This window comes from Rhododendron vialii, chromosome 9a (assembly GCF_030253575.1).
Source record: "Rhododendron vialii isolate Sample 1 chromosome 9a, ASM3025357v1".
NCBI classification, from domain to species: domain Eukaryota; kingdom Viridiplantae; phylum Streptophyta; class Magnoliopsida; order Ericales; family Ericaceae; genus Rhododendron; species Rhododendron vialii.
This window is the reverse complement of record NC_080565.1, coordinates 24,901,936-24,929,105: the sequence shown is the minus strand read 5'-3', so window position 1 is coordinate 24,929,105 and position 27,170 is coordinate 24,901,936. Positions and strand designations below refer to the sequence as shown.

At 37.6% G+C, this 27,170-nt stretch overlaps 2 protein-coding genes across 3 annotated transcripts in view; both read right to left on the bottom strand.

The window, feature by feature from the left end:
• The window catches only part of LOC131301842 (probable peroxygenase 4), a 60,318-nt gene that overhangs the window by 7,240 nt on the left and 25,908 nt on the right, over positions 1-27,170 (bottom strand). The gene's annotated exons all lie outside the window — the stretch shown is intronic.
• Positions 18,241-25,243, bottom strand: LOC131301843 (ubiquitin-conjugating enzyme E2 variant 1A-like). Of its 2 annotated transcripts, XM_058328316.1 has the most exons (5): positions 25,012-25,243; positions 21,419-21,558; positions 19,291-19,416; positions 19,048-19,174; positions 18,241-18,475 (listed from the first exon to the last, which is right to left on the bottom strand). In XM_058328316.1, the coding sequence occupies exons 1-5, from the start codon at positions 25,037-25,039 to the stop codon at positions 18,417-18,419; spliced, it is 480 nt and encodes a 159-aa protein (XP_058184299.1). In that variant the 5' UTR covers positions 25,040-25,243; the 3' UTR covers positions 18,241-18,416. The 2 variants fall into 2 exon arrangements, with proteins under 2 accessions (XP_058184299.1, XP_058184298.1); XM_058328315.1 differs by having other exon boundaries at positions 18,241-19,174; positions 25,012-25,226.

The window sequence follows — 27,170 nt, the reverse complement described above, 5'->3', positions numbered from 1 at the left end:
TCTCTCTTCCCTTTTCCTCTCTCTTTCTTTTCGAACAATATTTTCCAAACAAAAATATTTTACTAAAATATTGTTTTGTTTTTAGAAAACAGTTTTTTAAATATAATTCTTTTCCAAAAAAAAAGTTTCAAAAACTATTTTCTATTTCTAATAAATAGTTTTTATTAGTTTCAAAACTATTTTCTACTGTACTATTCACAGTTTTTAATTTTTTGTAATTTGAAAATATGATGTAAGAAGTTTTGGTTATCTAATTTTAATTATGTCATTGTAGACATCTACATTGCTAATCTTAACAATCTCTTAAATGAATAATCAAAAGCTGATGTGGCAACTTTTGGTTATCAATTTTTGATTATAGCATTGTGGATACCCTTACATAAAGGAAGGGCAAGTCTCTCTCTCTCTCTCTCTCTCTCTCTCTCTCTCTCTCTCTCTCTCTCTCTCTCTCTCTCTCTCTCTCTCCTCATTGTACTAAGAAAATGGGTGTGAATAAGTAAATTTAACAATAATGCTCATAAAATACCCCACATTGTAATAAGCAAAGTTACAAGTCTTTTAGCAAATAATCAAATTTCACTCATTCCATAACCAAACTTAACAACTTTTACAAATAACCAAAACTCAATAACCAAACTCAATAACTCAATAACTAAAAAACAACCCACATTAGAATCGTCTCATCAAGGCGAATAATTTGATGTGGTCGGGTGCGTGATTGGAACTCGTTTGCTATTAGATAAACGTGCATTATGTATTGTGGGGGTTTTTTTTTTTGTTAGGGATGAAAAAATAACCAATGTGGAGGTAGAGATTATTAAGTTTAATTATGAACTAAATGGATAATCAAATGCTGACGTGGCACATTATAATTATTGATTTTGATTATTACCATTGCGGATGCTCTAAACACAACTATTTATACAACGTGTTTACGTGGCATTCTATCATTTGTAAATGAATTTAGCTAAACGAAAGAATTGGGCATTTACTCACTAACCAGAGAATGCCACAAATGGATGTTTTATAAATGGTTGTGCAAATGGTTGTGTAAATAGAGGTGGATAGCTCCTATCCAGTTTTATTGGTCCAGTTTTGGGTCGTTGTTGAGCCCACAACGATTCAAAATTTGACCCACAAAAATTATCGAAATCATTCACTTTGAAGAGCTCGTCAAGTTTATCATTCATGTAAAAAATTAGCTTGATCGAACATCGATAAGTACATGATTGGAACATATTTTTACAAGGAAAAGAATGGAAAATTTAAGTTTGGAACTATTTTTTTATTCCATTTTTCTTGTACAAATCTATTTCAATCATGTACTTATCGATGTGATCAACCTAAGTTTTTACGTGTATGACAAACTCGACGAGTTCTACAAAGTGAAAGATTCCGATTATTATTATGGGTCCGCAACAATCCAAAATTGAACCAAAAAAATTGGACAGGAGCTGTCCTCGTTAATAGCTAGACATGTTAGTTACACATACTAACCGTTATAAATCATTAAAAGTAGCTTTGAAAATAGAGAACAAGGGGTAGATAAAAACAAATTTTATACATTATAGATAAAAATAAATATATACAAACAGGTTGAAATAAGGAGACTATAATGAAACAATTGATAATCTTTTAAATGGGTAATGAATTGCACCAAGAAATGATTTAATTTGTCAATTTGTTTCGTTATATCTCTTCAAAAAAATCTGTTTTGTTATAAATGCTGTTAAAATTTTAAACCATGTGAGTATATTTGTGTTTTAGAGTTTTTGTTAATACTGGACATACATACGCAAAGTTATCTGGAACCCTGAAATTTCCTTTTCTCTTTTTTTCGTCCACGGTCGGTATCTGTGTCAGTTTACACGTATTTTGACTACCCGTCTCAATCTGATCAAAACTCAAAAGTAAGTCATTCACACCAAGCACAATGAGTCCAAAATAAGTAAATAAATAAAATCTTTGCTTTTTAACACCAAGAATCAAACATTTTTCATATATGTAGTAAGCAAATTCACCAACCAACCGAACTAATTCTTGGCGTTGATCATCGGATTCTCATCGAATCATGATGGGAATCCAACCGTTGGATTGGGCCCATAAGTCGGCCCTACTTGTTGTTTTGAAGCATTATTTATTAGAAAGGAGATACATCAATCAAGAGAAATAAAGAGAAACAACAGTACATCAATCAAGAGAAATAAAGAAGTGGGTCGGTCGGATCTTTACACACCTGGAAAAGTAGAAGCAATTTCTTTTGAGAAATTTTTTAGCGCCCTATGGGCACGGTTACATGGTGTCCATGCGCACATTTCGACCGTCCAAACATATTTTGAACGGCTCAAATTTGTTTGGATAGTTTTTTTAGTACAAAATCATTAAAACACCTCTTCAAACTCAAACAAATCTGAACAGTCCAAAATACGTTTGATCAGCTAAGATATGCGCACAGACACTACGTGGCCGTGTCCACCAGAACTGAAAATGTTCTCATTTCTTCCGCATGAGAGGAACGTTAAACAAGTTGCGTGGAAGCCTCATGCTTCAAACTTGAAAGACAGTACTAGTATTATTAAATGAGTATAAATTCTATCCATTTTAGGTAGAAACAATAAGTTTTTCACCACCACCAATTGTGAGTCTCAATCGTGTATTTTTTTCAGTAATCTGAATCGTTAATCTGTAGAACTCGCAAAGTAGTATATTTTCGCAAAAAATCAGTTTTATCAGACATGAATAGGTATATAAAAAATTGAATTTTGGTTTACAAAATCAACGGTAGATAAGTTTAAAGTTAAACAATCCATGACAGTCTATTTCGTAAACTAAAATTTAATTTTTGATGTACCTATCGATATCCGATAAGTATAATTTTTTGAGTCAACATACTACTTTGCGGGCCCTATAAGATGAACGGTTCAAATTATTGAAAAAATCACACGATGGGATCCGAAATGGGTGGTGGAAACCCCAAAATTTCCACCTAAGGTGGAAAGAATTTAAACACTATTAATCAGGGTGTGCTGAAATAGAACATCACTACATATCATTGAAAGTATTTCTAAAGTCTGACCAAAAAAAAAAATTAGAACATCACTAATTCACTATCATAACTAGTACTCCCTCTGTTCTGATTTAATAGTCTTTTTTGCGAGTTTGTGTCATTTTTCAATCAATTATTTATTGTAATTTATAATAATTTATGTAATTTTAAAAGCATTGTCTTATAGAACTAATTGAGATTTGTCAAACAAGATCCATGTTGGATATAAACTTCATTATCAATTTAAAGATATAACTCATTTTTATCCGGTTAGAATTGAACGAGGGACTATTAAATCCAGATGGAGGGAGTAGGTACGACGCAACTTATATATTGTTGTAGCCTGTAGGTACGTAGGGACAAAGTTAGGATTTGCACACTGAGAGATTTTGAACATGAAATTTCACGTATTTTGACTCCGTCCTTGTAAGCTTATAAGTCTGAAACTTATTTCAATATTTTTTACTTTTCGTAACCTTTTGTTTTGCTTTTTGTCACAATTTTTGGGATTAACCATTTGTCTCGAAAAAACTAATTGAAAAATTATAAAAATATGGATCGATTTTGAAAAAAAATCAAAGTAATAAGACAGTACTATAGACAAAATCAAATAACTATTTGATACTTTTTTCGTCTTTAGTAAACTTTTTTTGCTTTCCGTCATAATTTTGTACTGTACTTCTTAAACTCCTCTCATTGAGGCGGATGATGAATCTAAAAGATAGGACACAAATCTAACAAAAATTCAAAAAAGGCGTTGAACAAAACACACAAAACAAAGAAGAAAAATACTTACCACGCGTAAAGCACAAATATAACTAATGATGTGACAACTTTTTTATTTATATAACTTTTTTTTTACTAATAAAAAAACTTTTTTATTTTAATACTAATAACAAGAAACCGGTTTTAAAAACACAAAACCAGCCCTGTAATGTTAGAATATACCAATGGGCTTAGATTTTAGGGCTATGAATAGCTTTGAAACTCACTAACCTATTAACACCCCACTAATGTATACAATATTGGCAGAAAAAAATGTTAGAATATATCCTTTACAAATCGTTACAGACATTCAAGTTAGGTTTTCATTAAAAAGTTCAATTTCCCAAGTAATGTCATACTAGTTTTTTTGTTTTCTTTTAACACAAAGTGTTTGGTCTTCAGTCCAGTATAAGTGCACCCCAATTAATCTCCGAAGAACAAATCTTACCGTTTACTAGCAGGTAATATTTAGATTTTCCTATAGAAGTTCAATTGGTGAGGGAACGTGAGATTCTAACATGCTGCGGCCTGCGATTAGAAAGCATTCACATTTTGTGATGGTACAATTAGAAAGCATTGATGCTGCGATTAGAAAGCATTCACATTGTGCCCGGCCTTGCGTCCAATTGCTGCATGTTAGCATCACATTCCCTCTCAAATTGAAAAGAAAGATGCCTGTTCTCAGAAGTGAACAGAAAAGTGGCTTGTAATTTACTGGAAAAAGAAAGATGGCTTTTTTTTTTTGGAAACATGTGAAAAAGAAAAAGAAAAAAAGAAGGCTTTGTTACAAAGAATTTGCATACCCTCGTATGTTCAATGCTGTTGGATGAGGTTTTGGAATCAGTTGAGGATGACGCCATGGATTAGGTATCTTCTTTGTGGCCAACCAGAGAGAGAGAGAGAGAGAGAGAGAGAGAGAGGCACTGGGAAGGGCTTTACAGGTTTTTGGGTTCACACCTCAATGATGGCTAGTTATCACGTATACGCATTATGCAGTTATTCATTTCTGGCTTTATAATTCTAACTACTATACGGATTGATCCGTTAAATAGCTACTCAAAATTAGACTTTTGTATTTTAGCTATCTTCATGTAAGTACTCCCTCTGTCTCATGATGTTTGTACGATCCGTAAAACGATGACGTAAAAATAATACAAGTTTTGCAAGAAAATTTCTAATTTTTTCCAACACCAATTTACTAGATATTGATGAGTTCTTTAAATTTATGAAAAAAAATTGAATTTTTTCTTGAAATAAATGCATTATTTTTTAGTCCTCGTTTTGCAGACCGGACAAATATTTTGGGACAGATAAAGTACTATTATTTTTTTCATTCCCAATGCATAACAATATTAATGCTAGAGACACAATATCAACAACACTGCGTGTGTTTTATTATGTGATTGTAATGAGTAAAGAGAAAGAGTACGTTCCTAATTTAAGAATAAAAACGTGTTGACTAGTGATAGAACCTCAGTAGATTTGCCTAGGTATTTCTTTATAAAATGCACTTAAACTTTTACACCATGTGCACTCTATTCATGATAAAAATCATTTTTTATCATGATTTGAAGATTTTATTTTGGGTTTATGTCAAGCACTACAAGATAAAATTTAAGATAAACATATTAAAAGTAGAGTGCCAATTAAAAATATTTTGCATGAAAACATATACTCCACAAAGGATTTTTGCACTCTAGTTTCTTATAATCGCACTCTAAAATTTGACGGTCTACTATGTGTATTGTATGTATTTTTTTTTTAAAAAAAGAATGGTACTACGATTATTATCTCAATATATATACCTCATGCTATCCACTCCTTAGAGGTCGTGCATACTAAGCTTTGCTCCAATTTCAATTTGGCCCTCAAAATTATTATTTTTTAACACGACCTCAAAATTAATTCTAATGTGCTTTAACTGATCCGCATATATGATATAAGCTATAAAAAAAAAATTGATATTGGAGCTCCACTTTTTACTGATAGTGCTCCACTTTGTTTATGAAATTACTAGTAACTTCACGTTAAAATTGGTTCACTATAAATAAAAAATAAAGCACGTAAATCAATTTTCTAATAAAAAATGTATGTCGGTACCATGGGCATTTTGGCATCCTAGTAGTACTGTTTTATGTCGGTCATGATTCCTATATCGGGTGCGACTGTTGGTCTGGACCCCAAGGTGAAGCCCACTTGCAGTTTTGAGGAGTACAAATTTGGTGCACATCGGCTTAATCAAGAACTGTTTTAGTTTTACTACTACAATTTATTAGTAGAATTAGTCAATAATCATCCATCAGATTTTTTAAGGAACTACTAGAAACTTCTTTTCGTTACGGAATTTTCAAAGTCCAGGGACGGTGATCAAAATGAAAGGGGCCGCATTAATAGTTCACGACTAATTATAAACAGGTGTCTTCACAGAAGTTGCGGATACGGAGTAATAATTGACTTTGCGAGACAGACTTGGTCACATTCTACTTGATTGTAGGTCACTAATGGAGGCATTTGAAGTGGTGTCCATCAAGCATACTTATCGCAAAACAAATTGTTGTGCGGATGCATTGGCAAATGACGCACCAAATTCGGTGGGGGATTTATATATCTGCCCTTGTATTCTCAATTGTTTTGCTAATCTACTTTGTGCGGATTTGATAGGAATTGTATACCCCTGACTTGTAAACTCTTAATTAAGTTTCTAATCCATCGTTCTATTTTTCCAAAAAAAATGGAGTTGTGTCGGAATAATTCACTGTAGTTTTTTTTTTTTTACAAAAATAATTCATTATAGTTGTAGAATATTAACTAGGATTGTACAAATATACCACGGCTTTTAGTGCGGGAATCAAACATTCCCCATTGACGATCAAAAAATAAAAATAAAAATTGTTGCGGAAACTAAGGATCAAACCAGAACACAAACACACACACAAACACAGAGACAAAGATTTACGTGGTTCCCCAAAATCGGGTACATCCACGGGGGGCAGCCAGATTATATTTAGGAGGAGGAGGATTACAAATCACTCAAACTCACACTCTCTCAAACTGATACAAAATCAGATACGTTTCTGATTTCCCACTCTCTGGTCTCTCACTCAAGAGAGATACAAAAACATGGAGCAAAGCTCGAATTTTATAGGCTGTGCAAACTTCACTGTTCATGGCCATGCGAGGATCAATGCAAATCCACGCCTGAGATTTTTCCTGATTTGAGCGTGGCTTGAGAAATCTTCATAGGCTGCCAATCTTTGACTTCAATCACCCACATGGGAGAATGAATTGCATTCAATGCAACCCACGCCAAATCTTCTGAGTAAATGCAAATCTGCATTTGTATAGGATGGAGCCAAAACATGGCCTCAAAAGTCAACAATCTCCACCTTGGCGACAATTCTCCAAGATCCGATGCTGCCCCCAATGCGCCCTTAGGCGCTCTGAACCGGAGAGATGTTGATCAAGTCCAAACAATGATTGAACTTGATCCCAGTAACAACCTTTGTCAACATATCAGCTGGGTTGTCTGCAGTGGCAATCTTTTCAAGCAATATGTCCCCTTCTTCTAGAATTTCCCGAACAAAGTGAAAACGGACATCTATATGCTTTGTCCTGGTATGGTGCACCTGATTCTTTGCCAAATGAATGGCACTCTGACTATCGCAATAGACATTGATGTGCTCCTGTTTGGCACCCAAATCACCAATCAAACCCTGCAACCAGATGGCTTCTTTTATGGCCTCAGTCACCGCCATATATTCAGCCTCCGTAGTAGATAGTGCAACCGTGGACTGTAAAGTCGAACGCCAACTAACTGGTCCTCCTGCCATAGTGAAAACATAACCAGTAGTTGACCGCCTCTTATCCAGATCACCAGCGTAATCTGAATCTACATAACCAACTGCAAGCTGATCACCAAATTTCTGATCTCTCCCAAATTTTAGGCCAACATTAACTGTTCCCTGAATGTATCTGAGAATCCATTTCACGGCCTGCCAATGACCCTTTCCTGGATCATGCATATATCTGCTAACCATACTGACAGCGTGTGAAATATCGGGTCTGGTACATACCATTGCATACATCAAGGATCCCACAGCGTTGGCATACGGAACTTGGGCCATCTGTTTTCGTTCCGCATCAGTACGAGGTGACATCGAAGCGCTGAGCTTAAAGTGCGGGGCTAACGGTGTACTAACGGGTTTAGCTTTGCCATCTATGCCAAACCGTTGGAGTACAGTCTTTAGATACTGAGTCTGCGATAAGCAAACTGTGCCCTGCTTCCTGTTGCGCTGAATCTCCATCCAAATGACCTTCTTTGCTTCTCCAAGGTCTTTCATTTCGAATTCTGAACTCAGTTGTGCCTTCAACCGAGAAATCTCCACCTTGCTCTTAGATGCAATTAGCATATCATCAACATATAAGAGCAAATAGATAAAGGAACCATCCCGAAGTTTACGAAAGTAAACACAATGGTCAAAACTGCTGCGAGTATACCTCTGCGTAGCCATAAACTGATCAAATCTCTTGTACCATTGTCGTGGCGACTGCTTTAGGCCATATAGTGACTTGCGAAGACGGCAAGCCCAATTTTCCTTTCCAGAGACCTTGAAACCATCTGGTTGTGACATATAGATCTCTTCGTCCAAGTCGCCATGCAAAAATGCAGTCTTAACATCGAGTTGCTGTAACTCGAGGTCGTACTGCGCAACCAAAGATAATAGAATGCGAATCGATGCATGCTTCACCACTGGAGAGAAGACCTCATTGTAGTCAATCCCTTCGCGCTGAGCATAACCCTTTGCCACCAATCTGGCCTTATGTCTAACACCACCCTTGACCGAACTGTCCTCTTTGTTGGCGTAGACCCATTTGCATCCTATTGCTTTATTCCCTTTGGGAAGTGGTACCAGCTCCCAAGTCTTATTCTTGTGAAGAGAACTCATCTCCTCATTCATAGCCTGCTTCCATTGAGAACTGTCAGAACCTGAAACGGCCTCCCTATACGTATTCGGAACACCTGTGATAACCGGAAGGGCGTATGCAACCATACCATCATATCGGGCAGGTTTTCGAATCTCCCTCCTCGGACGGCTAGTAGCAATAGACTGTGTTGGCGCTATAGCCTCGGGAACTGAAACATCATCAGACTCAGAACTCGAATCTGAAACATCACTGTGGTGCTCCTGTGGTGGCGAAATGGTAGGAACTTGAACTACAGGAACCTCTAGCTCCACCTGCTCTGACTGCTCCACCTGATCTGAACACCTTGGAATGGTGTTAACCTTTCGAGAGTTGGTTTGAAGCATGGCCGACTCATCGAAAGTAACATCTCGGCTGGTAATAATCTTCTTAGACTCCGGGCACCAGAGTCTATAGGCCTTTACACCTGGAGTAAAGCCAACAAATATAGCCTTCCTAGCTCGAGGATCCAGCTTAGATTCTGTGACATGAAAATAAGCAGGACAACCAAATACATGCAGCCGATCGTAATCAATCGAAGATTGACCAAAGTATACCTCCATGGGAGTCCGTCCGCCAAGTGCCTCTGACGGTAGCCTGTTGATCAACTGACAGGCATAGGCGACTGCCTCTCCCCAAAATACTTTGCTCAAACCGGCGTTGGACAACATACACCGCACCTTAGTCACCAAAGTGCGGTTCATCCTCTCTGCAACTCCATTTTGCTGTGGAGTCTTCGCGGCGGTGAAATGTCGGACTATCCCCTCCTCCTGACAGATTTTGAGAAAGGGATCTGAAGTATACTCACCACCGTTGTCTGACCGAAGTACCTTGATTTTTCTGCCAGTCTGAGTCTCCACCCTCTGCTTCCAACGAAGGAAGGTGTCAAGGACCTCGTCCTTGCGTTTCATGGGATAAACCCATACTCTCCGTGAAAAATCATCAATAAACGTGACAAACCACCGTTTGCCACCAAAAGTTGCTGTCGTTGTGGGCCCCCAAACATCTGAATGAACATAATCCAGAATACCCTTCGTACGATGAACTGCGGTGCCAAATTTGACCCTGGTCTGTTTGCCCAGAACACAGTGCTCACAGAATCCAAACTTCCCTGTCTTGGCCCCCTTTAGGAGACCTTTCTTCACCAATCCTTGTAAAGCTTTCTCTCCGGCATGACCTAGGCGCATGTGCCAGAGTCGGGAAATGTCATCTGTAGCATCATCTGAGCTGCTGTTGGAGATGGCTACTCCTCCTGTAACTGTGCGCCCGTCGAGGAAGTATAAATTTCCCCTCCGAGTGCCTTTCAGGACCACTAATGCACCATGGGTTACTTTCAGGGCTCCACCTTCTAAAGTAATCTTGTAACCTTTTGCATCCAAGGTTCCAAGAGAAATCAAATTTTTCTTCAAATCCGGGACATACCGGACATCTGTCAAAAGCTTGGTTGTACCGTTGCGCAACTTGAGTCGGATTGTACCTATCCCCTGAGTTTTGCAGGCATTGTCGTTGCCCATCAAAACTACGCCACCGTCAATCTCCTGAAAGTTTGAGAACCAGTCCCGATGGGGACACATATGGTAGGTACATCCCGAGTCCAGAATCCATTCATCTGAATTCGTGTCTGATGAAACAATCAAGGCTGACGCCAAGTCGTCAACCTCTCCTCTTGCAACATTCGCTCGTTGTTGTTGTTGTTCCTTGATTTTGGGGCAATCCTTCTTCCAGTGCCCCGTTTCATGACAGTAAGCACACTCATCCTTTGCAATCTGCTTCCTGTCACCGGATTTCTGATTCCTTTCAGCTGATTTGCCTTTTGACCTGGACCTGGACTGTCTCCTCCCGGACTGTCTATTCCTCGATTCAGTCCTTCCCCTTACTGATAGTGCTGATGAAGAGGGATCTCGATGAACTTGTTGATCCTTCTTCCGTACCTCGTTGTTAATCAAAGTAGAGCAAACGTCATTAAAACGAATTTCATCTTTTCCATACAGTAAGGTAGTAACCAAGTGGTCATATGTATCAGGCAAAGAATTTATCAACAAAAGTGCCTTATCCTCATCGTCAATTTTAACATCAAGGTTTTGCAAATCGGCCAAAATTTTATTGAAACTATTTAGATGTTCGTTCATTGACGCACCTTGTTGATACTGAAAACGATACAGTCTCTTCTTCAGGTAGAGTCTGTTCTCTATGCTCTTCGTCATGTACTTGCTCTCTAATTTCTGCCACAACTCCTTGGCTGAATTGTCCCTCATGACAGAATACTTGATGTCTTTGGACAAACAAAGACGGATCGTGCCACAAGCTTGCCGATTAAGCTTGTCCCAATCGGAGGTGGACATATCCTCAGGACGATCCTCCAAAGTGAATTCCAAATCTTGTTGATTTAGAATATCCAAAACTTCGCATTGCCACATGCCGAAGTTAATTGTGCCATCGAACTTATCCACTTCGAATTTGGCATTCGAAACCGAGCTCCTCCTCATGTAGGAACTGACCGAGGGCTCGTCTGAAGTCTTCTTATCTGATGATTTGTCCATAGGTGTTGAAGAAACAACACTAGGGCTCTCCTCGTCGATGCTGGACATCCAACGAAGTCAAAAACGAGAGTTTTACCGCTGAAAATACTCCCAACAGATTTTTTCGGAACGGAAACTCGAAAAACGGGGCACGGGGTTGGATCTGGAACGTCGAGATAGTCAAAATCGACTACTCACGGGCGCAAAACGGAGTTCGGACGCCTCCGAAATCACAGAAAAAAAATCTGGCAGTTTGACCATTGACCAGCCACTGTACCGCTGACTGGACTGCCACGTCAGCGTTGACCGGATGACGTGGACAGTTGACCGCTGACGTGTCACCAAAATGGGACCCTTCTTGCTGACGTGGCACCGCCACGTGTTCGCTGACGTGGCTGCTGACTGGGCCGCTGACTCATCGCCTAGTCAGCGTTGACTGCCCATGTGGCGTTGACCGGCACACGCTCTCCACACGCCAGCGTGTGCTCTCCGCGTGCCAGCGTGCGCTATCCACGCGCGCGCGCAGATCTGACGCGCTCCGCACGCCCCACCTTTGACCGGCGCGTGCTCGCTCCTCCGGCCACCTCCGGCGACGTTCCGACCACCGTTGTGATCGTCTCAACAATCCGAATTTGGGTCTTTGATCAAAAAAAATTTCCGATCACTTTTCGGAACTGGGTTCTATCTGGACAAAACTCGCGGTGAACACGCCGCCGTCGAACGGAGCGTTCTGCTTCTGTGGTGCTCGGTTCGCGACGGGCCTTGGTGCGTTGGAATCGTCTCGGAGAGACGCACGAGACTCAGTGATCAAACTGAGTTTTTGATCAGAATTCCGTGACTGTAATTTTCTGGACAGAAACGGAAAACAGAGCCGAAACAGAGTTTGTGTTCTTGGTAACCAAATGCTCTGATACCAATTGTTGCGGAAACTAAGGATCAAACCAGAACACAAACACACACACAAACACAGAGACAAAGATTTACGTGGTTCCCCAAAATCGGGTACATCCACGGGGGGCAGCCAGATTATATTTAGGAGGAGGAGGATTACAAATCACTCAAACTCACACTCTCTCAAACTGATACAAAATCAGATACGTTTCTGATTTCCCACTCTCTGGTCTCTCACTCAAGAGAGATACAAAAACATGGAGCAAAGCTCGAATTTTATAGGCTGTGCAAACTTCACTGTTCATGGCCATGCGAGGATCAATGCAAATCCACGCCTGAGATTTTTCCTGATTTGAGCGTGGCTTGAGAAATCTTCATAGGCTGCCAATCTTTGACTTCAATCACCCACATGGGAGAATGAATTGCATTCAATGCAACCCACGCCAAATCTTCTGAGTAAATGCAAATCTGCATTTGTATAGGATGGAGCCAAAACATGGCCTCAAAAGTCAACAAAAATTCCCTATGCATGTGACATGTGCCGTTTCTTTCTCATGTGAATATTGAGTATGCTGTAAAAGCATCCAAATTAAAGATTGCCAACGGGCAATGTTTTCTCTTTGGCTGTCACTCATGACTCATGACGCGACTTTTTTAAAAATATCAGGTGTACGGACCAGCTTACATGCACCTCGACTGAACATTTAACCTCACACAGCCCACTTACTAGGAGCAGAATTAAAATTAGAGTAAAACTCCATTTAGACTGACTCCAAAAAAATTGATAATACTTGAGAGATTAAACCTCAAGAGAAAACAAATTTCTAAATCACTTACCCAAAAACTAATAAGTTTTTAAATCCCAAATCTTGATCACTAAATTATGACCCGACTTGATTGTCGGTACTGGACGAAACGTTTTCCTACCCTACCCTACCCCACCCCACCTCTCTAGGTGTTCACGTGTGGATGAGTTACATGAGTATGATAGAGAATTCCGTAGTCAGCCAAATGGTTGGATCAACCATGGTTCCTGTTTCAATAAGGAAATTTCAAATAATTCAAATAAGTACTTATTTAAACAAGTACTTATATTTTTTTGAATTAAAAATAATGTATTATGAGAGAATGATCTATCTCGTAAAATAAAAAAAATCAATACTTAAAAAATATAAATTTTAACGGAACGGAGCTTGAGAGAGCTAGAATTAAATCTTCTTACTGTAGTTTTGACTTGCGTGTCTCTATCAATAGTATTTCCTACTATAATTGTATATAGGTAAAAGAAACGTGATAAATATTGCTAGTACTATTTTTGGAAAAGCCCCATATGTATGTCCTAATCTCTCTTACTAGCCCGGTTTCTAGAAAAGAAGCTTCCAATAATGGGCGATTCTTGATAATCTCCACTTGACACCTAGGATTATCCGTCTACCGGTATTAATGTTTGATCGACAAGACAGCTTCCATGTATGTTCTCTGCATCATCATCTCCTCCGTGTGGATTGAAAACAGAGGGTTTTTACCATATCCTTTGGTCAATCAAACATTAAAACCTTTCCTTTGTGATTTGCCCTCCATTTTAGGCATTAGTTTAACAACAAGAGACAACCAATAAAAGTGAATGTAATGGTCACCCTCATTTAGCGAGGGTAAACAAAATCGGACTCCAACCTATTAGCCCATCTGGTAGTACCTCTTGCTTCGCAAAAGGGAATGTCTAGGGTTCGATGTCTCTTCATAGATTCAAATCCTTTTTTATTGTTAACACACTAATTCTCCACTAACCTTTTTCTCATGTATACAATATAGACACACAAAAAAAAAACTATTTGCGGTCACACTATTTCCTAAAAAAAAGAAGATATTAATGCATCGATCCACCAATTTAATCTTGTTGGGCTAAAAATATACTAAAAATTAGCCAAGAACAATTGTAACATCTTTTATGTTTTCGTATTTTGTTTGATCATTTTTTCACACCAATATATAAAATTTATATGACTAATTAATAGAGCTAGTAGAGTTGGGTAACTTTTTGAGTATCTCATGTATAAAAATTCTTGGAGCCTGATGTATGCTATGAGCATTATCTTCAAATGTAACCAACCGTACGTGGTGACTTGCCATGCTAAAAAGATGCAATTTAGGCCCCCACTTTGACTTTAATTTACCTATGATTACTTTTACTTTATTCCAACGTGGCTTTTACTACTCCTTTATTCAAACGTGGCGTTCACGCGTACGTGACACCATTTATGTAGTATCCAATGCTTATTATATACAGGGCCAGCCGTGAGTAAGCCCCACAGGCCACAAGCTTCCGAGCTTAGGCAACTTCCACCGTGGGGCAATAGCCCAAAACTTTGTAAATTTTCTCTTGGGCACATCTCATACCAATTCCTTCAGGGGCCTGTTTGATAACCTGATTGGGGGTTGGATTGGGAGTATGAATTCCATGAGTCTCACAATATCTTGTTTGTTGGGAAAATGACGGTCAATGACGTGTTTTGATAAGTAATACCCGTCAAGAACATTTACATCATTAACAAATGTTCTCAGCATGTTCTTGGCAGGTATTAATTATCAAAACATATCCTAGGCCATCATTTTCCCTTGTTTGTTTGCACATTTGAAATTGGGATTGGAAAGCCCAAGGGACTAGCAGTCCTATCATTTGGGGGTATTGGAAATCATCTCTTGGACATGGTATTGGTAGTCCAGTCCATACTCCTCCAATGTGAAAAGACAAAGATAGCCTTGCTAAAATCATTTAATGACCAAAATACCTGCAGCTTATAGCCTTGTTCTACCTCTTTTTTCAAAAGTATTTTTTTTCATTTTCTGTTTATTTTCTGAAAAATTGGTTTGATCCAGAAAATATCCATCCAAAAATTAAATCAGTTTTGCATAAGGGCAAAAACGGAAATGTATACTATCAATCAAATTCTATTCCACGTGAAACAAACATGATATTAATAATCTCATCTCAAACAAACATACTCATCACCAATCCTATCTCCTTACTAATCCATTCTCATTACCAATCACAATCCTAATCTCACCTCCTTATGAATCCCAACCATCTATCACTGTTATCAAACGGGACCTCAATTGCCTCGCACGGCCGGCAATTCTTCCATTGGACACTCAGGAAACCACATTCAATCACCACAGATCTCTCTAGTTGATCACTTGTACTCTGTCTCCATCTACCAAATCGAAGTAAATTAAAAAGAGAGCCCGATCCTTGGATTCAAATTGGGTATCATGCAGTCATAGAGAAATCAAAACTACTAAGAAGTGACTTGTTTGGAAAGAGTGGTTGTGCTTCTTTTTTCTCCACTGGACCACAATTTCATGTCTGCAAACCATGAGTGGCAAAACAAGGAGCATCCTCCATCTCCTCTCTTTCCTCAATATCTTTCTTTTCCAGTCCGACTGTGGATGTCTTTCTTTCCGGTCCAACTATAAGTTACTACTCCCTCCGTCCCTAAATAAGTGTCCGGCGCGCAAAACTAAACCTTCAAAAAGATGCATTTGTTTCGTTAAAAAAATTAATCTTTTTTCATAAATTAATAGATAGCAATGAGTTCTATTAGATTGTAAAAAAATTAAATTTCTTAATAAAAAATATGCATTTTTGCAAAGCCTAGTTTTGCGCGCTGAACACTTATTTAGGGACAGAGGGATTTTTTTAAACATGGTAGGAAACTTTCATTAATAAAAAAATATAACAACAATCGATCAAAGATGATGATTATCGTTCCACAGAGGATCCAATAACCAATTAAGAGGTCTAGCTTTCTAAGTGCGAATACCAGAACCTTGCAAACACGAAATCCAAAGTGTGATCAGTAAGATAAATTAAACAAAACACGTACGAGCATATGCAACGGAAAGTAGGAATTAATGTACTAACCTCTAGCTATTGTTGTTCAAATTGAACACCAGACACACACTCTCTATATTTAGGTGTCTTCTAACCTATGTATGACTTGATGCAGCGGAATTTAGGAACGTCTTAACCTCTAGCTATTGTTGTTCAAGTTGAACACCAAACACACAATCTTTTGATTTAGGTGTCTTCTAGCCTATGCATATGCATGACTTGATGCCTTGATTTAATGGAGATCATGGGCTTTTTATAATGCTAGACTAGGAACCTTAATCTTCTTTAAGAAACCTTATAGTCCCCTCCATCATGGAAACTAAACATAATTGAGAAAATGGGTTAGTGAAGAGTTTCTAAACCACCACTTATCTGAGATAATGGAAGTGGGCAATACTAACCACCCATGTGACTAAGTGGGCCCCTAAAAATATTTCTTACATGATCAACTACGATAGCCAATCTAAGAATGAAAAGAAAATCCCAAATCCTAACCGATCAACTTCTCGGCAAATACCTTCGATGACAATTTCCACTTCCATAAGGCAAGATCTTTTGCAACCCAAAATATGAATCGATGGTGAAGCCGATCCAATTAACCTGATTTGTCATCGAACCACCATCGCAATGCCAGAGGACCATCACCACCACCATTGTCGAAACACAAAGCGGCACCATGGTGATGAAGGAGAAGCCAAGAAAGATGAAAAAGAAGGAAAAATACAAAGAAACTCTCAAATTTAAGAACAAGAGAGAAAATGCCCTCAGTGGACATGAGAGATTTTTGAAAGCGAGAAAAAGGACAATCACTTATAGGGAAGGAAGAAAACACCCCATTAAGGATAAAGCCCTCCCCTCTTGCCGCCACATTAGGGTGGTGTAAACGGGGGAGGGGAAGGGAGGAAGAGAGAAAACGGCTAGGTTTTTTTCTGGGTTAGATATAGAAAAAATAGGTAATCTTACGATAAGTTATATTCGTGCTTCTTTTTACATTTTTCTATTTCTTTGATAATCAAAAGGGTAGAATAGGGCGACCAACGTAGTAACTCTCCCTTGGGCATGACCATACGGGCTCCCTACCTGCCAATGGAATGTCCGGTTCGAGCCATAGCTACCGTTCGGAAGAACGGGCCGTTGCAACGGCACCACCTGGTGCACAGTGGCGAGAAATTCCCATCTTCGGTCCACATACGGGTTTGAAATAAAGTCTATTTATGGCACCACCGGGTATCAACGTAAATGTGTCTCCCGGGACTCAAACTGGCGCAGGTGTTAAAGAGAGGTGATGGCTCCCACCAACTGGACTACCACCCAGATGGTTACATTTTTCTATTAGCTTAGCCTTAATGTACACGTGCTCTTCATTCTGAACTTTGCTGTTTTGGGTAAATTTTATTCGTCCAACTGGCATTCCCCTTAATAATCACTTTTGTCGACTTAAAGTAATGTGGATTCTTGGGTAGGAATATGACTAGATTACAGGAATCGTAATCTTGGGCAGGAATATAATACTAGATTACAGGAATATAAAAAAAAAAAAAAACCTAGTTATTCAGTACGCGAAGTGATTCTATTATCCGGCTTTCGCTTCACAGTTGAATAAAACTTTTCATTTTTGACAAAAAAAAAAAACCACTACAGTTCCAACTCCCTGTATATCTTGTCTATATATAGAGTTTGAGAAAAAAATTCATGTGATTCAGCAAACAGAACAGAAATTTTGTAATGACTATCATCTTGATGTGCTACTACCATTTTACATTTTTTTTATAGTATAAAATCCCTCCACAAAACCCTTAATCCAAATACAGACTAACATTAACAAGATTGAATTCTCTCCTATGGTCCTGTCATTTAATCCTTCTTTTTCTGTCTTCAGACAAACAGACCGTCAATTTTTTAAAAGTTAATTTCAATTCCCTTAGGACAATAAGGATACAATCAACTATGTTCTTCATGCGTGAAAGCCTATATTGCTCGAAGAAAGATTCAGAGAGCCGAAAAAACAAGATTATGCTCATGAATTAGTTACACATTAAAACTTAAAAATTAAACAACTCAAAACATCACAATGGGAGTATGCGGATCTCATTTCTTCTCACATGAAGATCATGGGTGATCGCACGAGAGGATCCAAATTCACCATTAACACAAGATACATCACAGGGTTTCGAACGTTTTGACATTAATGTAAGAGTGAGGGTTTGTGTCTTAAATTACATTCTCTTTATTTTAAATAGATAGCTTATATCAAGAAGAAGAAGACAATAAGTCGGAGGTGGAACTGCCCAAGGTATATGTTTCATATACACAAATTAATCCTCAAAATTCTCCCTTCAACTTAAAGAATACAACAGTTCACTATCAGTCCCTTCTGATCAACCCTTGCCTCTTCATTTCCTAAAAATATACAAATATTCAGTGTGTTAAATATTGATTTCATCTTCCGTGAATCAGAGCTAATCCAAATAATGGAATATGACGCACGCAATTATCCGAGGACCATGACCCCGTATTGCCTACGGGAAGAAAGATACACTGATAAATAGTCGTGGGTCAGTGAATTTGGCAGTTTGGCTAACTATTCGCCAAAGATATCCTACTTTTGCATGGGTAGCAGAAACTAATATATTTCAGGAGCCATGGCAAAGGATCAAGGAGCTTCTCCTACACAGAACAATCTACAAGATGCATATTAAAATCTGTAAGATGCGTACTTTAATACATATACATGTGTGTGTGTGTGTGTGTGTGTGTACTCTTCTTCCGGAAGAACCTCTTCAATGGACTATTGTGCCTTATTGGTATTTTTCCAATCAACCCACTTCTTTACTATCTATAGGAACTTTTAGACGAAGGATGAATCTTCATAGAACAAAAAAACAAAACAAAAAACTGCTGAAGAGCTGGTACCAAATTGATGCATAGAGAGAAAAGAAGATTGCCGGGACTTAGAAGTCTAACGGACACACCTTCAGGAGGCTGAGCTAGTTTCCGGTTCTGTGGAGAGAACATTTCTTTCTTCAATTGCATTAGTATGTCCTCCATTGTGTACTCCCTTCGCCAGTCAGCAAGCATAGGGAAAAGCCTAGGTTCAACCTGGTAATTCGAATTAGCAAAATTACCAACCCAAAACAAAGCAGGTAATTTGACCACCCACCAGCTTATTTTTCAAGTATCCTATGCAATATTATATCGTCGTTTGTTATGCTTACCAATCCAGTTTCTTGATTTACGCAAGTCATGTTAATTCGAGTTTGGAACCTCACAGCTGGCGGCTCATCTGGATACTCATTACCACAAAATAATTTCAACTGGTAGATCCGCCCTTCATGCACCGTCTGGAAAGCAAGCACAAGTCAACAATAAAAATTCAATCTTTCTCTTCTAGCATACAGTACTAATCGCAGATAACACCACCACAATCATACCTTTGGGTTGGAAAAAAAAAAAAGGCAACATAAATAATAGCTAAGAGTAGAAAATAAAATTTTCAGAATGTGCTTGTTTTCCCTATATTTGCGATTAACGGTTGAGCAAGTGGGGTCAAGACTGTACATGCCCTGGTACAGATGTGCTAATTTGGAATACCAAAACTGGCCACAAACCTAAATGAAATAAAGAAGAGGATATACACAAGAAAAAGATATACAACAAGAGGCTCAAGGTCCAATCACAAAAACTTCTTCTCACCCAACTAAGGCTTTGTTCAGTTTCCAAGAATGTTGTGCAAGATATCCTCAGAAAAAGTGTAGTATTAAACTAAAAGGAAAAGGAAATTGTTTTCATGAGTGTACCTTGAAATGACAACCAACATTTTGCCAAAACATTAGAATATCTTTGTTTAAAGTAAAAGTTAAATGTAGATTGCAGCACAATAGTTTTTCCCTTTATGGCATAATGTTTTGATGGAAGATCAATCCTAGGTGGAAAGTTAAACAAGCAAGTCCCACAACTTTTCTGCAAACTAGTAGGCAACAATTATAGAAAACTTGCATTTTCAGCATTTTACTTTCCTTTTCTGACAACGACAAAATTTTGGCTGCTGGAGAAGATGGTTTTCTTTTTTTTGATAAGTAGTCATGTTTCTTATATATACACAGTTTCTTCTACTCTGTGTTATAATCAACACATATGAGGTTAATTCATCATTCTGATGCCGTTCAAAAAAACAAGTGCACCATACATAAAGTTATTAGTTTTTACTTGCTGGGTTTATATATTTCCTCTTTATAGAGGTAAGAACTTCCCGCCCTCTCCTTTAACTGATGAATCTCTAACTATTTTTCCTCTCTCCTCTCTGTCTCTCCAAGTCTGTCTCCACACAAGCATAGACAAACAGCTTATATAGTGGATCAAGATGAAAACAAAACTGGTTATGATAAAAACCGGATCGTAGTGTTTGGCTAAGCCAAAATAATCCAAATCTCGAGACTTGCAATCAATATGAGCATGAGTCCATCATGAAAGCAAATTAACATAGAAGATAATGTTAACCCCAAGGGGTTGGCATGGAGATCAAGGCCTAGGACTTAACAGGTTTGCTCCCTCCTAGGTCTCAGGTTTGAAACATCTTAGGTGCTATCAACTCTTATGCAGCCAGCGCATACGGGGCTTTGCTCCAGCTTTAATTGGGCCCCCGCTAGTGAATGGTGGGATGCGCGCAAGCTGGCCAAACATTTTGACTTATTTAAAAAAAACATACAAGGTAATTTTTTTCAATAGCTAGACTATAAAAATGCACTCTCTTCCTTTTCTTTACAAATTTTCAAGTTCCACACGGCACCTCTTTCCTCTCTCCTTACTTCCCCCAGAAAAAGGAAAGTATCAAATAAGAATATTTCGTTAAGAAGTCTTGGACTTTCAATTAGCCACTATTTAGGAAATAAAATCCCTTTGAACTCATAATAGTTGTAAATTTCATTATCATTTGCTATGGAAAACTATATGAATATCAAAATCAAAAACCTCGAAACTTCCAATCAAATTTTGAAAAGGAAAATCACAATTCACACCATTTTCTCTCTTTGAGCTAAATAATTAACAAGATGTTTTACATTATTTTCATATTATGGTAATTCAGGCAGCGCATCAATGGATATTTAGGGAACACTAGGCATTATTTAACAGGAACAACGAATCAGTTTCTTTCTTTCTTTTTTTTTTTTTTTGCTAATCTCTTACTGGATGGAATGTGATATTTATGATTCACTTTATATAACTATAATCACTTTCATATGGTTTATCAAGGGTGAAAATCTTATGTAACTACTCGCCATGCATCGCAGGGGATAAACGCTTATTGATAGGACGTAAATGGGAAGATTGAAAAAGAAAACTTACATTGGGTGGGCCAATGATAGTCCCAGTCCATGACTGCATATACACATCATCAGCATCATCCATTCCATAGCTAACTGTTCCATCTCCAATTCCCTTTTCTCCTCTCTCAAGTTCCTCAAGCAACCTAAAATTCCTAGGAACTGAAAATGAATAAAAATTCTTGTTAATCCTAAAATCCATGGAAACAAGCAAAATACTAAGAATCCTCGCATAATCAGTTGTAGGTTCATCTTGACAGAAAATATTTATAGATCCGTTTTCCTTTCATATGTAACTCGGCACAGAAACCACGTACATGCTAATTTTCAGATAATCCATCTCAAGGATACAGCCAATACAGAAACAAACTGTATGTCCAAGCTCCTTTTTTAAAGGGTAGAGCATTTTCCCTTTTTCCAGTGTCAGTTAAACTATGGAATTACTAAAACTTTTAAGAATTTCAGAAGGGGACTTCACAATTATATTTTGCTACTTCAACTGTTCAACAGAGGGAGAGTTGGAGAGAGGATACAGTATTATATGAAAACTTAAACTAACTGCCAAACCAAAAAAGGGTTGCTGCCTGTGGTGGTGGTGGGGCGGGGGTTGATGGGGTTGGTTAGGCAATTCAGCAGTATCCTGAATGATTGTTGAAAATTGCTTTTAAAATGAGTCAACAAGATTTCTGGTAATGCAAGTAAAAGCACGTTGCTATTTTGTCAAACTAGAAGAATTCTAGATACCATTTATCCGATAATACAACAATGACAAACGTAACACTAAGGATCATTAACCCCCATTGACCTTGCTTCATTACCATCCAAATCCTCTTTGCTATAGCCTATAAAGAGCAATGCATCTGATCACTTCAATCCAGTAATATCTTCAACCCCATGAAAATTCAGAACTTAATAAGGCTGACTGAGTGTTTCCCACAGATAAGTTAACTATCTAGGACTAACTTGACCATAGCTATCTCAACTTCACAAATCTTTTAGCTTTTATTCTTGGACAAGAGTGCCCATTGTTTAGCTTTAGGCTACAATGTCTTCCTTATAGGCAGTCTTCTTGTTTTAACATTTCATTACGGCATAAATCACATAACAATCACAGATATCTCCGCAGTCACCTCCAGCACTAAATTTATAGAAAACAACTTCCTCCATTGCCCATTCCACACCTCAGTTGGATGCAAATATAGTTACAGTGAATGCCCCAATGGCCCAATGCACCAGTGACAAGTGACAACACAATGCGACGCAATCACACATACTGACGGGCGTATGAAACATGCCTTGACCAACAGCTACATGCTATATGAGAGAGAGAGAGAGAGAGAGAAGAAAATAAAGGGAAATTAGGTAGCTTTACATCCCATAATGTAGTAGCTCACTGAAAGCAGTGAAGGATGCAAGAAGAGGAGACATGTCCTAGAGTTTTCTCTGGTATGCAACTAAGAACACATGTCTCAAGCAATGGAGACCTACTTAGTATAACATTCCAGGTTTGCAAAAAGAAAAAAAGAAAACACCCGTATCTGAATATGTGTTACTACACAACTTGACATATATCCTCAATTTTGCAGTATTTTCAAGAACAATCAAGGTACCTATCTCATGTTTTCTAGTTTTCCAACTTTCACCAAAATCTTTGCATTCTTATCTACCTCATAATTACTCTCCTTTACTAATACCCACCCCCACATTAGGAAACCATAAAACCATTAGCAGAAATCTAATGCTTAGACACATACTTGTATCTGACACACGTAACCAGGCCCACATCAACACACAGGAATCAACTACTAAAGAATAATTTTACATCAAGTATTAACATCTGGATTCTGGATGATTGCTAAACATTTGGAGTTCCAGAACACAACAGTCATTTCCTCTATTTCTGCCGGCCATACATACATGTCTGTGTGAATTTCCTCCACGACTAAACCAAACCAAACCGAGCCTTATGTCCAATCACTTGGGGTCGGCAACATGAATCATTTTCCTCCATTGAGCTCTGTCAAGGGCCACTTGTTCATATCATATTTGGATTCATGTCATAAAGATCTGACAGGCTTTTTACGTGCTGGCCGTTAGCTACCCTCTTCCTTTATCCAGGCTTGGGACCGGCTGGGAAAGAAGGATAAGGCTCTAAGCACGAACCATGCGGAGTTAATTTCTTCCACAACTATTGGCTATTAAACATCTCTTCAAGATATTTAGTAACTCATGGTGGTTATCTTGAATTGCAACTCCGATCAACACGTAATTTATAAGAGGCCCCTAACAACAAGAAAACTTACGGAAATCCAAGGCAAAGACACGCACTTGTATCTGACACCCATAACAAAGTCCATAACAACACAATAAGTACAAAAAGACACTAATGGCATACTTCAAAGATGTGCGATTTATACTATCTTCACAAGGGCATATGCTTTTCGTGTCTGAGTTAATTTTCTATCTCTTGTAGGCATACGCTTTGAGCGCCGCGTGCACATAATTCTTTAACCCTACGGCATGTGCTAGTTGTTGGATAATTATTATTACTTTTCACAAAATCCAACTCTCGGTATGTGAATTCGACAGCAAAAATATGAAAGGCAAGATGGCGGGGTTCAAGGGTAAAGTCTTTCCTTTCTATAACTCATTGTCGCTATCGGTTTTTGGAAACACTCCGCTATACCTCAACATGCAGTAAAAATAAGGCATTATTTCCTTGCTTTTTTTAGTTGAAAATTGCTAGCTTAATCATTTCATACCACAGCTTTTTGCACATACCCACAGATAATCCCCCAAGAAGAATAGATATTTAAATTTACAGAAAAATACAGTAACCGCAAGAATGGTTCAAGTTAAACGTTCTCAAGCTCTGAGTGACATGGAAATATATGATGGCAAGTGTAGCCAACTCACATGTGCCCGCACAAGTTTGGCAGCACACCACAATCAAGTTCATGCTAACCAAAGTGTTTTCGATTGTGCCAATTCTTCCACAGTAAATTCCATCAAAAACAAAACCCTAAAAAAATTCTTGCTAAACAAACCCACACAAAATAGCGAATTCACATTTCCAAATTTCATATTTTTTGTTGAATGAGAGGAATCTTCATAACATTTACGAGGGGCTAACTACAACTATTCCCTGACATGGTTTGTATAGATGGTAGCAAGTTCATGACGTGCAGAATCTTCACTTATTGTTTCTCCTTTCGATTCACACCTTATGAATCCAAAATCTCGATATTCAAGAGGGTAAAACCTTTTCAAAGCGCAGAATCGAAAATATAGTGTCGAACAAGTAGGTGTAACTCATAAGCGTGGCCGAAACTTCAAGCTCAATGGGGATAACCAGTAAATTCATATAAACCCAATTCACACAACATCAATCTGAACACAAACAACCTAAAGGAACCCTAATTCTGTTAAACCCACCCAGTATTTATTTGAGGAAAGGGCAAGAAAAAAAAAACACACAAATTGCAGAACAAAAGCATCGTGATAACAAGTGCAAAAGGATTCCACAAATTTAGAACGACAAAATGCGAAACAGTACCGTAAATTCGTTGCAATCAAGTACCTAGAAATAGAAAGTTTTAAGGTTTTGGAGCTTACCAACAACCCTTGATCCTTCTGACTCCATTTCTTGCTTCGTTCGGAGGCAGAAGTGTTTCAATTATTTATCCACAGGGAGAGAGAGATTCCCAAAAAGCTGGCAGGGTTGGAGAGAGAGGGACAAGTGGTTGATGAAGACTGCAGTCCAGCTACAATTAACAATTCCAAAGTCCTTATGTATGTACCCAGAAAAAAACTCCAACGTCCTCGTTGAATAAAGAAACTGCTCTCTTACGGAGTATTTATTTTTATAGCCAAACTTCTGCAGTATATTCTATTTTTTGAACGTGGTGCGGTTATAATTTTTAAAAAATTTAAAAAAAAATAGAGAACGTGGTGCAATTATACCCCCTATAATTTGCAGAATGTCTACTCACACAGATTTTTTGTACACAGATCACTGTGTGGGGCCCACTTAGGGTCCCACACAAATAATCTGAGCCGTTTATTAAATTTAAAATATTTTTTCAAAGGCCCCCGCGAGAAATCAACTCAATCCGATACATATAAATGCTCGATCCACAGATCACTGTGTGGGGCCCACTAAAAGTCCCACACAAATGATCCGAGCTGTTCATTAAATTTAGGGAAATTTTTATAAATGGTCCCTCTAGTTTGCATTAATTTTTATTTTCGTCCCTCTAGTATCAATTGTGTTACTTTTAGTCCTATAATTTGCATTCTGTCTCAATTTCGTCCCTCTTGCTTACGGCGTTAATGAAACAAATGGAATTGGAGGACAAAATTGTCATTTCTCCTCACAGAGGGACTAAATTGAGATTTCATGCAAACTAGAGGGACTATTTCTATAATTTTGTTTTTGTAAATAAATTTAAAATACATCATATATAATATATTTCTCATCTCATTTTATATTGAATAATAAAATATATGTTGAAATTTTGTAAAGTTTTTATTATATGCATCACAAAAAATATGAGAAAATTCGAAAAACAACCCTTATGTTAATTGTCTTGGTCTTGTATTTTTTTTTTCAATTGAATTTTCACTATCGTTATTTTTTTTGTCACATGATTAAAAAGAAAAAGTTGTTCAGTAGTATTTAGAAATCTTGTAATTGTGTTTAATTAAGCAATGAAACACTATTAAATATTAAGAGATCAAATACATTAAAATATGGGTGTAATAAATGTATTTATTTTGGGACTTACTCATAAGATCACTCATATAACAAATAAACACGAATTTTAAACATTTTTTTATTGGGTGAAAAAATAAGAAGATTATAAGAACATGATACAAAGACATTAGCTAAGGGGTTGATTTGTACATTTTCTAATATTTTTGTAATATGTAATGAAATATAAATTTTCCAATATAGTTGGATTACCCAATAAAAATAATTCAGTTATCAAATACATTACTTATGGTCTTTTTCATTTTATTTGCAAAAAACGAAAGTAAAATGTAAAATTTTAAAAATAATCCCTCTGGTTTGCATAAAATTTCAATTTGGTCCCTCTGTGAGAGAAAATGATAATTTTGCCCTTCAATTCTGTTTGTTTCATGGATGGCATTAGGGAGAAGGACGAAATTGAAATGGAATGAAAACTATAGGGTTAAAATTGATACAATTAATAGTAGAGGGACGAAAATGAGAACTCATGCAAACTCGAGGAACCATTTTTATAAATTTCCCTTAAATTTAAAATATTTTTTCAAGGGCGCCCGTTAGAAATCAACTTAATCCGATACCTATAGATGCTCGATCCATACTAAAATCTGAATGAAAGTTTAAATGTATGGATCGAATACTTATAGGTATCGGATTGAGTTGATTTCTAGCGGGGCCTATGAAAAAATATTTTAAATTTAATGAACGGCTTGGATTATTTGTGTGGGACCCTTAGTGGGCCCCACACAGTGATCTATGCACAATATGTGCACAAAAAATCTATGTGAATAGTCGGACTCTAATTTGTAGATCGGTAAAGATAGGAGTACAGCAAAGATTGTACAGTTGCCGCGTATAGATGGTTTTTGTGTTCATCTCGAGTCTCACAAAGATGACCGAGCTGCTCATTTTGTTCAAAACATTTCGTTTAGGGTCCCTATAAAAAGTCATCTTAATTCAATAGCAATAAGGGCGATTACGAATCATCTGACTTTGTTTCAAAATTTAGCCTAAATTCTAAAGC

Coding starts and splice junctions, on each gene's coding strand:
- LOC131301843 (XM_058328315.1), bottom strand. CDS start 25,039: ATGGAGTCAGAAGGATCAAGGGTTGTTG. Junction 19,417..21,418: donor CTATCATTGGCCCACCCAAT/GTAAGTTTTCTT, acceptor CTTGCTTTCCAG/ACGGTGCATGAAGGGCGGAT. Junction 19,175..19,290: donor TAAATCAAGAAACTGGATTG/GTAAGCATAACA, acceptor TCGAATTACCAG/GTTGAACCTAGGCTTTTCCC.